This window comes from Mauremys reevesii, linkage group 4 (assembly GCF_016161935.1).
Source record: "Mauremys reevesii isolate NIE-2019 linkage group 4, ASM1616193v1, whole genome shotgun sequence".
NCBI classification, from domain to species: Eukaryota; Metazoa; Chordata; order Testudines; family Geoemydidae; genus Mauremys; species Mauremys reevesii.
The window spans coordinates 80,794,496-80,807,891 of NC_052626.1; the positions used below are offsets into that span (position 1 = coordinate 80,794,496).

The window sequence follows — 13,396 nt, forward strand, 5'->3', positions numbered from 1 at the left end:
GGTTTACATTAGGGGCTTCATTCTGACAGCAACAGTGTAGAACTAAATGACTGCACAGATATCTAAAAATGCATAGCAGTCAATTTGGATATAGATTATATTATATATTATACGGACTGAAATTTTTCTGTTCTCTCCTTAGTCACTGAAGCAAAAGGAGGGAGAGAGAGACAGCAAAAATAAAAGAGATAAACAGAAGAAAACACACAGGCAAGGGTAAGAAGCCAACACTAGATTCTCATTTGGTGTCAGTCAAGCAAATTTTTCTGGCATTACCTGAACACACACAGAATTTCAGATTAACTCTGATGAACATTTTTTCAAATACTAAGTAAACAAAAATGTGTGGTGATTGGTGTCTGTACTAGATACGTGTCTCTGTCTATATATAGGATGGCGTCTATGTTTTCATAAATCCGCCTACTTTGACTATGAAAATTTACCCTGTGGAGAGCAGCAGCAAGATGTTCTAGTAAATAAGAGATTATGGGCTGGATCCTGCTCCCATTGAAGGCAGTGGCAAAACTTTTATTGATGGCAATGGTTTTTAGATCAGGCCCCAAGAACATTACACACAAACACACACACAATGAATCCAGTGTCTCTTTCCAGAAAGAAAAGCCATTGTTCTGTGCAAACCACTGTCTAGGGAACTGCAAAGTAGGGACTCAACAAGATACACAGTTATTGCCCACAGAGGAAATGCTGCCTTGATGGAGCTAAAATAAGTATTCAGCACTAACACCATTTCTAGATGCCATGATTTCCACATTAATAGGATGAGGAGTCTGGTGGCACCTTAAAGACTAACAGATTTTATTTGGGCATAAGCTTTTGTGGGTAAAAAACCCATAAATCTGTAAGTCTTTAAGGTGCCACCAGACTCTTCATTGTTTTTGTGGATACAGACTAACACGGCTACCCCTCTGATAATTAATAGGACACAATCTCCAGGTTTTACACAACACTAACATAGCAAAAAGAGAGGTTTTTCTTCTAACTGGTTCCTTTCTTTCATTCAGCACTACAGTATGTAGACTGTAATCAGTCAGTGCACTCATAGGAAAAAATCTTTCTGCAACATTTTGAAAATCTAAGAATCCTTTCCCTGACAAGGCAGACAGCTGTGTATGAAACCACAGAATTACTGCCAGTGCTGGTTATCAAGCACCCAAGGTTCAATAAAAGACTCCAGTGACTCACCAAAGTTCCCATCTCAATAAGCTGATTAGCCAATTGCCTTAAAACAGGACATAAATGCGCAGGAAAATTGTCTTTGATATAATCTAGATGGGAGTGTTGCGATTATCCATTCTGCTCATGGTTTCTTTGCTTTTTCAAGCAAGCTCCTTGATAGATTAGGGTCTAGAGATTGTTGTCAAGAGGGTTGACCACAGGGCATTTCAGAAAACCAGTAAATCTAGTGAATATGTTCATTCATGACCATAGATTGTAGAGATGGGAAAAACATATCAAGTCATATCTAGTCTGTGACTCTGCTAGTGAAAGATTGTTACTTACACTATATTTGCTAGTGCTTTTTCCAATTTGATTTTCAGAGCTCCCATTGACCTTAGTGGAATCTGCAATTGCCTATTTGTCTCTAATAATGGGGTCTCCTCTACTTTTCTTGGCAATTCTCAGACTTTAAAACCTAGTGTGCAACATCTAAAACTCATAAGTACTAGGCACATCACCCCTGTAATTTCAATTCTTGCAGCTATAATGTCTGACAATATAGTGTAAACCAGCCTGTGTGCAATATGATTGTAGCCCATGTACCACCAGTGGTACACCTACCAGAATTTGAGAACAGCTGATATAATAGATTTCACTGTCTGGAAGTCATTCCCAATATTCACCCTTCATCGTTTTTCTTGCCTTAATTTCATCCCCGTACTCCTATTCGTACCTGTAGCAAACACCCAAAATAAAGCCTTTCCCTCTTTGATGTTTTACACACCTCAGACACATGTAGGCAGATATCCCCTTACTTGTTGTATTGACAACCTTACGTGTAGTTAGCTGTACATAGTCATAACTACACTTCCAGACAATATAGATAGTTGATACACTATCTTCTTGAAATTGGTCTTATCTGGTGGCCTTCCTGACAACGTCAACAGAGAGAGTAAGGTGCAAATGATTCCATGCCCTACATGGGTAGGGAATTTTTCCAGTGCCACCACCCTTGTTCTCTCTCTTTTAAGACTAAACAGAGGAGACCTCCTGCATTCCAGACTTCTTTTGTAACCAGTTCTCCTTCAAAGCATCATCTAAATCACCAGAAAAGAGATGGGAAAAGGTAGCAATTAGCCTCATTGAGGTGCTTGCCTGCTGCTGAACATTCAGGTGTGTCTGGGTAGAATGCACTTGTCTATCGGATACATCAATTTCAGATTTCAATCTGGATGTACTGTAATGTTTTACACATGAATTCTGAAATAATCTGGCATGACTAACAGGCTAATCATCTGGATTTGTAATTGTTTTGTGTAGTGAGATTATTCCAATATGTTGAACTCAGGTTTTACGTGAGAACATTGATATCAGGCAGATGTAATTGCCATGCATCACCAATTGGAGGCATCTTCTAAATCTACACCAGGAAAGAAGAGGATTATTTGGAGATAGAGATGAGAATGGATCCCTAGAGGCCAAGAGATTGCCTCATATCGCTGATAGAGTCGAATTTATGTACTACTAAAACAGGAAATCATGAACTGACCAGATTCATAACACTTGACCGAGGCTGTTTAGCTGTAACACTGGGATTTGAAATTCAAAGACGTTTTTCCCCTTCCCAAAATAGTAGAACTTTCTGTTTATGGCTTTATTTGAAAAGTAAGGGTTTGGGAGAGTATAAATGACACAGTCTGCAGTGTATGTGTGATGGCATGACCATCATCTTGTTCCTTCTAGCACTTTGATATTGGGGGTAATTGAAACTAGAGCACGCACTCTACAGGAGTCTCTTCTCTTCACATGCAGGAGACCAGTAAAGCTGCAAACATCAAACTAAATAGGGAGAAATGTGTTTTAGGGGTTACAGAACTGACTTGTTGGGGACATTATTTCCAATGAAGGTGTAAAACCTGATAAGAGGAAGATTTCACCCTTTAAATGATGCCATGTCCCCAGTTCAAGAAAGATGTTCAACAATTCCTGGTAATGGTTAATTACCTTGAAAAATTCATACCTAATCTATCTACCAAAGCAACAGCTTTCAGAAAACTCCTAGAGAATAAAAATGAATGGTACTGGGGTACAGAACAGGAGAAATCATGGGAAGGTTTAAAACAGCAACTGATACAAGAACCAGTGTTGGAGTTCTATGTACCAGGAGGGCCTATTAAAATCTTACCAGATGCTTCACAGTCTTGTTTAGGTGCAGTGATTTTACAGAAGCATGAAGATTGTTGTCAGCCAGTGATATATGCAGCCAAATCACTGACTGAGGCAGAAACCAGATACACACAGATTGAGAAGGAGATTTTAGGAATATTGTTTGCCTGGGAGAGATTCAATCAGTTTATTTATGGCCAGACAGTGGAAGTTGAAACAGATTACAAGCCCCTGATAGCATTATTTAGCAAACCACTAAACAACTGTATTTTAAGGATTCAAAGAATGATGATAAAGTTGCAAAAATATGATTTGGTTGTGACCTACACACCCGGTAAATTCATGTTCACTGCAGATGCTCTTTCCCAGGGCAGTGGCTCTCACAAAACCAGAGAAGACTTTAGAGACAAAGATGCAAGCCTATATAGACCTGATTGTAAAGTCTATTCCCATAGCTAACAGGAAACTGCAACAAATAAGAAAGGTAACGGAGAAAGATGAATCATTGGGAATCCTTAACGAAGCCTCTGAAGAAATAAGCAGTTGCTGTCCAATTATAAGAGACTATTGGAACTGCAGACATGAACTTACTGTGATAGATGGGTTGATTTTTCAAGGGCAAATAGGTTTTAATTTCAACGAGCCTCTGAAAAGAAATGATATGGAAGATCCACGAGAATCATTTAGGAATTGAGAAGTGCAAACGAGCATGAGAGGTGCTGTATTGGCTGTGGATCAATCATGACATCACTAATGTGGTAGGAAACTGCTTTTCCTGCTTGAAATACAAGTTCTACATATTCTTGCAGCAATCACAGTTATTAAATGGAAAAATAATATGAGGAAAGTATTTAATATGTTTTAGCTGTTGTGATTCAGCAAAGTACGTATGCTTAATGTTAAGGACATGCTTATGAGTAATCTCATCCTTATTCAGCCAAGCATTTAAGCATTTTTCAAAATCCCACTGACACATAAAGTTAACCATGTGCTTAAGGTCTGTGCTGAATTGGGGCCTGAGTGAAGTTTAGCAGCACACAATGAGAAGTAGTCTAATGTAAACAACTGCTTTCCTCAGATCAGCTGCAAGTGCTCCACAGATTAGTATGGGATATGGACCTATGATTTAATAAAGAATGCACTATTGTAGATAGAGCCATCATCTTTGTAAATTTCAGGTGCCGAGTATGTCACTTCTTTCACTTATCAGAGGGATAGCCGTGTTAGTCTGGATCTGTAAAAGCAGCAAAGAATCCTTTGGCACCTTATAGACTAACAGACGTTTTGCAGCATGAGCTTTCGTGGGTGAATACCCACTTCTTTCACTGTTAGTGGGAAATTTCATATTATTTTTAAGTATCAGAGGGGTAGCCATGTTAGTCTGGATCTGTAAAAAGCGACAAAGAGTCCTGTGGCACCTTATAGACTAACAGATGTATTGTAGCATAAGCTTTTATGGGTGAATACCCACTTCGTCAGACACGTCATATTATTTTTACTTATTCTCAGAGTTTAAAAAGCACTGAAATAAACATACATCTGCAAACTTGTTTCGGCTTTTTTATTTGATAACATCCATTAAACATAGGAAGTGTTTAGAACTGTGTGGCACTTCTATGCTACATATACTTTAATCTGAGATATGAATAAAAACACCAAAATATCTGATAACATATGTTTTTCCATATTTAAACACTGAAGATGGGGTAAAAGGGAAGCTGAGATTATGCAATTTGATGCAGAGAGAGATATGAAAATTTAACCAAGCATTTTCATGTCTATATATTTCACCAACATACATACAGCTCTCAGGATGTTTCTTTAAGAAACTTGCTCTACTTATCTACAGGAAATATATCCTAAGAGTGATTGTTGATGTTAACACCACTTTTGACTTTACTGATTGGCATGCAACTATATAAATATAGTATAATTACTTTTTCCTATAGAGTTTTGTACATATGAAAAGTTATGATACAATAAAAATCTATACATATGGAGTTAGCAGTTCTTCTGCTGCTAACCTAAAATATACATCTTTTAAAAAAGTGACTGCTCAGCTCTTTGCAATACAAAATAAAAGAGCAATCTCAGAAATGCTTTTTCTTTAAATAGCAATGTATATAAACATTCATATCTTCATTATCTCGCTTTGGTTAGAACTGATTAAAATGGTTCACTTTTGCCTGGTTGCATTTGTACATGAGAAGAATCAGTCTTAAGTAATCCACTTTGTCTGTTTTAGGCAAAGGCTGACATTTGTAAAACAGCAAATGTCAGATGGCTTCCTTTCTAAATCTGTGCAGTTATAAAGTCAAATGACAAGTGTCCACTCTCAAAAGTTTAACAGTGGAAAATATTTGCTTGCAGGATTCTCACCTATTGGTAAATATTCCAGTGGAGGACTAGATTGCATCTCAGGAAAAATTGCTCCCTAAATTGTATACAATACACCTCCAAGAGACGGTCAGCTTTTTAAAACATTTGTTTTATTTTAATAGTTCATGTGCTTTGCTGCATAGCACCCTAAAGACTCCCCAGATAGATTTAGCTGCTGCTAAATAATAAATTCAGTGCCATGGAAGGGGTGACAATGTATATAGCAATCTCATTGTTGTTTCCCTTGAGGTCTGGTGCAAAGCAGCATTACTCCAGGATATTATTACATTCGGTTGCCATGAGATGTATGTTAACCTGAGACAGAGAACAATAATTATACTGCTACCAACACCTCACCTACCACTTCTTTTTGCCTCCAAAATGAATGAAATCCTGACCCCTGTCAAAGTCAATGGTAATTATACCATTGACTTCAGTGTGGTCAGGTTTTCACCCAAAGTGTCTCTTGTCTAAGGATTGCATTGGATACATGGAGGACAAAGCATGAAGTAGTTGGCTGAAAGTAACATTGAAGATTTCTGGGACATGCATTTTATACACCGAAGGTATCATTCTGATTTGATAGCCTAGTATCTAAAGCTATTCAGACCACATGTGATGATAAAGAGGATGGAATGCAACCAATCAAGCTAAAAAACAAAGAGGCAATGAATGAACTGAGCAAAAACAAACAATGCTAGGAGAAATACCCAGTCAGAAAAAAAATATGTTTAGAAAAAAATGCTTTGAAGTTTTATGACCAAATTTTGTAAATAAGATGAACTTCTCTCCACCCAACTAATGAAAAGTAAAAATTGCCATGTACAGATAATTGATGGTGACAGCTCTGGCATGCACTGTGCGGTAGGTGGTGTAATGGTCAGATGTACCCTGTGCATATAAGTAACAAACTGAGCTCCTGTGTTTTCCGTAGGGTGTTGGTAAGCACATTTTCATGCCTTTTCTACTGATCCTCCCTTAACTCAGGGTTTCAGCTCTATATTCCTTTACAGCCTTCATCCCTTCAAACTAGAAATTGGCAGAACTAGTATCTCAGGCTCAACCCAGGTTTGGGTTTCAAACATGTTTTGATTTGGACCCAATGGATGCCCAGGGAGACAGATATTGTCCGGACAGATGTAACCTTCATAATTTTCCTGCTATTTTCCCAAGAGCTCTTGCTTCTACATTAACAAGGCTGTGGTATTCTTTTCTCACTGGTTTTTGGTTTGGTTTGGATTTTTGGACAGCCTCTGCATGCTTTGTATGACTCTCATCACTGACCTTTTTTTTTTTTTTTTTTGCAATATCCTCATCCCTAAAAAAATGTTAATTGGAATCTATCTCAGTTTCTTAATTCCTCCATCGTCATCTCAAATTGGATCCTAACCTCACCCTTTTACAAAATCCTGAGCTTCAGCCTCCCTTCTGTTTCCCAATGACATGATACAGGGCTGCCTCCATTTTTTTTTTAGTTCCCTGCATTCTGAAATGTTTGATGTGCTGAGGAAGAGATTTTAACCAAGAGCCAATGAGAGCTAGACGTGCATGCGCACTCCCTGTATGGCATGATTGCCACGAGAGAAGGGCCTAAACTACAGACCCAGACCTGAACTTCCCCAGTCTGAATACGATTGGTATGAGCTCGTTTCTAATTATTACCGTGTGTAGAGAGAGTTTTTCATCCAACTGAGAATCACAGGAAGAAGTGACAGAGATTACAAAAAAGTAGATGCTCCCTTGCTGGCAGTGTTTGGGAAGTACTGGGTGAAATCATAGAATAAGTGCAATGGCGCTTTGCATTCCTTGGCAGTGTTCTGGAAGCTCCTTCTCAGATGAACTTTTGCCTGCCAGAGAGAGCAGCGGGCCTTCATTTGAAGAAATTGGAACTCCCTCCCTGCACTTACTCACCACTGAGTTAGCTTTTCTGCCTTGCACTATTCCCACCAGCCAACCCTCAATGCTTGTCTAATCCCTCTCCAGTTTCTCCCATATGCTCTCAAATGTATTAAACCACCACTGGAAAACATTTTTCTCTTTTTCTACGTGGATACAGTAACCTTTGATGCATCTGGTCCCGGAGGGAATTTGAACAGTTGGTTAGTTTAAAGACGTTTGCCTGTTAGATGTGTCTTTTTTATGGCTTTTGATCCTTGAGGCTATGTCATCCTAGCAGTCCACCTCAAAGCAAGAAAGAAATCTAGGGCCCTTATCATGGGACATGCTGCGTGCTCACTGGAGTTAATGAAGATAGAGGGCATTCAGCACCAGGAACAAGTACTTTAGCACCTGGAAGGATCAAGTCCTAACCAATAAAAGAGCTATTACAAGTTCTCCAAAGAAATGCTCATAGTCACACAATGCTTTCCCTGCAGTTAACTACAGTTACTGACATAAACTAACTGAGGATGAACCCAGCATCTGAAGCAAAGTGAGGCCAGCAAAATGTTAAGATACTCAGAAATTGGTAGGAGAGATGGAACACATGTTATTGGACAACAAAATTACAACCCAGGTGATTATGGAATATTTGCTTCTATAAGTATCTCCACAAGGAACAAACGCTTAACAATGGGCCATCTTGAAAGGAAAAGTATAACACAGTCCAATGGCTGGAAATTGAAGCTAGACAAATTCAGACTGGAAATAAGATGTACATTTTTAACAGTGAGTGTAATTAACCACTGGAACAATTTACCAAGGGTTGTGGTGTATTCTCCATCACTGACAGTTTTTAAATCAAGATTGGATGTTTCTCTAGAAGATCTGCTCTAAGAATTATTTTGAGGAAGTTTTATGGCCTGTGTTATACAGGAGGTCCCTTCTGGCCTAGGAATCTATTAAAACAACTGCATGGCTCAGAGAGGCCTACTGTTTTATCCACTCAAAGTTCACTTCCTAAGTGTACTAACATGCTCCAGCATGTGCAACTGTTGTGGGATAGCTACTTGAGGCAGATGCTTTTCAGCCTCATGCATACAGTCGAATGTTACTTCATACTCCACAGGTATCCATAGTTGAAATAATATGATCTGAACTGAACAATTGCCCTTGAGTCCTCTTACAAAGATAAGCAACATTGGAACTTATTATTTTTCTCATGTGCAGAAAGCAGGCTGCCTTATTTTAAATTCTTTTACTCGTAAAAATACATAATGCCCCATGATTCCCACCTTTACTTGCATGACTCACAGCATTGTCATAAATCACATTACTCCTGCACTATATAAAAAAAACTTCACAAGATGTCAAAATTAATCACAATCATATGTTACCATATATCACAGAAAACTGTGTACATTTTTCCCCCATACAGGACATACTTCAACTAAAATAATTTTGACACCAATGATAGTGTTCCTTCTTCCTGTTAGAAGTAGGGGGGGTTTCCTCCCATTTTGGTACATAAATAGAAGAGAATAGTCTTTGAAATATTTACGTCCAGAAGATTTTGCTGCTGTTTTTGCTGACATCTTCAATTCTCATTTTCTCTCCAGCCACGGGCATTCTTCCCAAATTTATAGACTAATCTCCGGCCATCCACACGCTCCAGTATTTCTCTTTTATAATAGTATCTGTTAAAAGGGAAAAAAAAGAAATAGATTTGATACTAGGCATTAGAGTTGAGAATAGTCTTTAAGGGACACTGTCAACTAAGAAATCATACTTGTAACTGAACATGTTTTAACTACTTTTATTACAAGTAATATCTAAGGTTATTGTGACTGAAAGAGATTAGAGAAAACATCTTATCTCTTTTTTATTTTACTTTGTTTTAGTTTATACATTTGCCTGCACCTTGAGTGGACTATGCCACTTTTCAGAAACACCAGCTCATAGTTTATTCAGTGTTGCCAACTCTTGTAATTGTATCACAAGTTTCATGATATTTGACGTTTCTGTAAAAGTGCCAGCTTCTGGAATCCCGTGATCAGGAAAGAATCCCAGCTTTCATTTAAAACAAAAAAGAAGTTTCTAGCCCTACTGGGTGCAGAGAAAAGCTTGAAAATGTGAACATCAAAAGGATCCCATGATTTTTAAGCCAATCTCATTATTTTGGGGGGCTTGACTTATGTTCAGGTTGGCAATACTGCTTATGCATTGCTTAGGCCCAATTTAAATCTTTTGCGTTTAGTAGTGACAAGGTCTTGAGCTGGTTTCTTTTCAGAGGGGTGAGTTTTACCTTTTGTGTTTAACCTTCTATAACAGTTAGTTTCACCTGTTTGTGTGGCTTGTTCACACAGCAACAAGGGGAGACAAAAACACTTAAAAAATAAGAAAATGTAATTATAACCCCCTCAAAATCAATAATCAAACTCAGATGGCAGACGTAACCAATTAAATTACTTTTAATCATTTTTTAAAATTAACAAGATTCCAAATTGATGCAATATCTCTTTAATTATTCCAGGATTAATGTTTTCTCAACTCATGCTACCTCATGGCCCGGCTGAGTTTCTCATAAGTCATGCTGCTATTGTTTTTCTTCTTTCCCCAGAGCTGAGCCACCGCCTCAGATTTTAAAAACCTGAAGACACCTTCAGACCGGTCTTCCCACTTTATTAATCCTGGGTTCTTCTCTGAATTCAGGAGAATATCTCTGATAAATTCCCAGAGGTGAGTTCCTCGAGGATCTGAAAGAAGATGGAAGAAACAGAAAGACTTTCTCTGGGGTACTTTTTGTTTTTGTTTTTGTTTTATTTTGGTATGGTAGGTTGCTCACAGAAAATGACTTGTCTGCATAGAAACCACAATCTGACTATCCCTCCAGACTTCCATGTACATTGTCTGAGATGTGTAAAGCAGTAATCTAAGAGACAAGGTGGGTGAGGTAATACCTTTTATTTGACCAACTTCTGTTAGTGAGAGAGGCAAGCTTTCGAGCCACACAGAGCTCTTCTCCTGGTCTGGGAAAGGTACTCCAAGGTGGTGCTAAATGCAAGGTGGGACAGATTGTTTAGCATTGTTTAGCACATAGTCTAAGGGACCATTCAAGGTAGAAAGCTTGTCTCTCTCACCAACAGAAGTTGGTCCAAAAACAGATTGTACCTCACCCACCTTGTCTCTCTCATATTCTGGGACCAACACAGCTACAACTACACTGCATAAAGCAGTAATCTTGACATTTCTCAAATTGAGGTTATCTTCAGAATAGCTCCCCAAAGATTTGCATATCTCTGTAAAGCTGCAGCAAAATACCGCACCAACTCACCCTCAGAAAGTTGGATGCAAAACAGAAAAATGGCATCTAAGCCAGTCTTTGTTTCATATTACAAAGCTCAGCACTTTGCATTAATCCTATCAAGTGTGTACCCTGTTGAAGCCACATACCTCAGACCGCTGCTCTGATGCTTTATACTTCTACACCATGACTTGGCATTTACACCCATTCAGGAAGGAAAATCACTTGGAATGATTTGCCCAGAAAGCTGTGGCGTTCTCCCCTACTAAAGACTAGTAAGGAGGATATGTTCATGACCTATTTGCCAACATGGATGGAAATATTTGCACACCCAGGGTGTAACCTTAAATCTCCATAATGGATGTGGATAATGAATCTTTCCTTAGTGGAGGGATGAGCCAAGGGCATTGCAAGGATTGAATTCCTCAGAGAGGAGATAGTTCTGGGGGCCAAGACATCTCCTAACTTCTTTTCAACCCAGCAATCATGTCTTAAAGGAGAACACAGTAAACGTTCATCTAATTCTGGGTTTCTGAAAGGTCCTTATTGATTAGAGCATTATTTGGAACTTCTACACTACCCTGGACAAGGCAGTTGGTCAGATCCTCAGCTGGTGTAAATCAGTGTAGCTCCATTTGACCCATTTGCTTTGAAACTGGGCTCTTTCTTTCTGTTGCTTCCTTTTTCTCCCAAAACTTGAACCTAAGCTTGTACTGTCTCGGGGCCATTAATCAAGCCACCAGTGTTGCCATAAGTAGTTGACTTACTGTGCTTCTTGGTGTGGGACTTTGGTGGATGATCATGTGTTTTTTTCTCATCTGAAGACTCTGCAGAGGATGAAAATGAAATTATTCTCATAAACTTGGCTAAAGGTTTTCTATTGACTAGCAGATTAAAAAATAAAAACCACAACAATGAATAATTGCCTGTTTTAAAGAAAATCATCTTTCAAAAACTAAATGAGTAATCCGGGGCTTATTTTTGCTTTCTGGGTTATATTTTAATCAGCCAGGCTACACTTCACAAAGAGATCATTGATGAATAAAAGACAAATACAGAGGTATACAGTTGACTCTGGACATGTTAATTAGATAACAAATACCTCACCCCATGTCCCTTGCACCGTGTATGTCAGAATGAAAAATAAGAAGATCATATATATATAAAAGCTATCCTGAATCCTCCCATTGTGGCCCAGACTTTGCTGTAGCATGTAACTTTGGGGGCTTTTTTTTTTTGGTTGTTCTATAGATGATCTAATGTGAATTGTACGTACTGGTACTAATGTAATGTACACCCACCTGCCTAAATGGAGAATTATCTGACAAGGCATTGTTCTTAAGTAAATAAATGAAAGCCGAGTAGTCCCAGAACTCAAGCTGGTGTTAGGAATTTTTGACAGCTGGGCACATATATTTTATTTTACAGATATAAGCCACAAGAACATGCTACTTCTCATCAGTGCAACATTTTTGCCTGTAAACACTCTTAAAAGGCACCAGATTTCTAGCTCAAGCCATTCCTCAAAAAAAATAAAGAATAAAGAAGTTGTATTTATTCATTTCTTATCACCTAACTAGAAGATGATATTTCTGTGTTTAGTAGTCACCTCCTTGGAAATTAACAAAATCAGAATCTATTACTGACATTAACACAAACGGTTTCTTTTAATCAGGCTGAGACCTTTCACAAGGTCTATGAAACAATTCTAATTATAAGTCCCTCTTGTGCTTGCTCTGCAGGATATTTAGTGCCTGAATTCCATAAAGTAAATGCTTAAGACTCATGCATGTTTTTCCTGTGGCTAAGTATTCACAATTACCATAATTTTGCATGGAACGCAGGATTTGCATGTGCAAATGACTTAATGTAAATATCTATTTGCATAAAATCTTGCCTGATTAGCACATGCATCTGCAATAATTGTGTCTAAAAAAAAATGGGTGCAAAAATATTTACAGACATACTGTACTCTACAACCAATTGAAAATATGAACTCAGAAGTAGGGTTGTCCAGAAAACTGAATATTAGGTCTAGATACAGGCCTGAAAAATTGAAAAAAAATAAATAATAATTTCAGGTCAGCCTGGATGAAAGTGTTGTGACATTTTTGGTGAACCAAAATGTTAAAAAAAATGACTTTCAATGTTGAGTGTTTTTAATAAATTTTAAATTATTTTAAAAATAAAACCGAGGGAAATTCCAAAAACAAAAAGTCAAAATGTTTCATTTCATAAATGCTGAAATGAACTCTTTCTGACATTTCTGGAAAAAAACATTCTGACCAAAACAATTTGCCAAAATTGGTCTAAATTTGTGAATGGTTTTGATTAACCCAAATTTGCATTTTTGTGTGTGTGAAAAAAATGTTTCACACAAGGTTTTGCTCAGCTCTACTCAGGGCAGAGTGACAGTCCAGGCCTACCCTGTTTTAAGTCTGATATAGCATGGTCTTGACTCACAGCTGCAAATCAGCTCTGGGCTCATGT

General features: G+C 38.0%; 1 protein-coding gene across 2 annotated transcripts in view; it reads right to left on the bottom strand.

The window, feature by feature from the left end:
* Positions 1-13,396, bottom strand: part of EHF (ETS homologous factor) — a 62,879-nt gene that overhangs the window by 15,146 nt on the left and 34,337 nt on the right. Inside the window, exons 7-9 of one of the 2 annotated variants that reach the window (XM_039533161.1) lie at positions 11,674-11,733; positions 10,163-10,358; positions 9,164-9,299 (exon numbers count right to left, since the gene is read on the bottom strand). In XM_039533161.1, the coding sequence (XP_039389095.1) occupies positions 9,200-9,299; positions 10,163-10,358; positions 11,674-11,733 (356 nt within the window). In that variant the 3' untranslated portion in view covers positions 9,164-9,199. Of the gene's footprint in view, positions 1-8,499; positions 9,300-10,162; positions 10,359-11,673; positions 11,734-13,396 lie in introns of those variants that run through there. The other variant, XM_039533160.1, reaches the window with a different exon arrangement.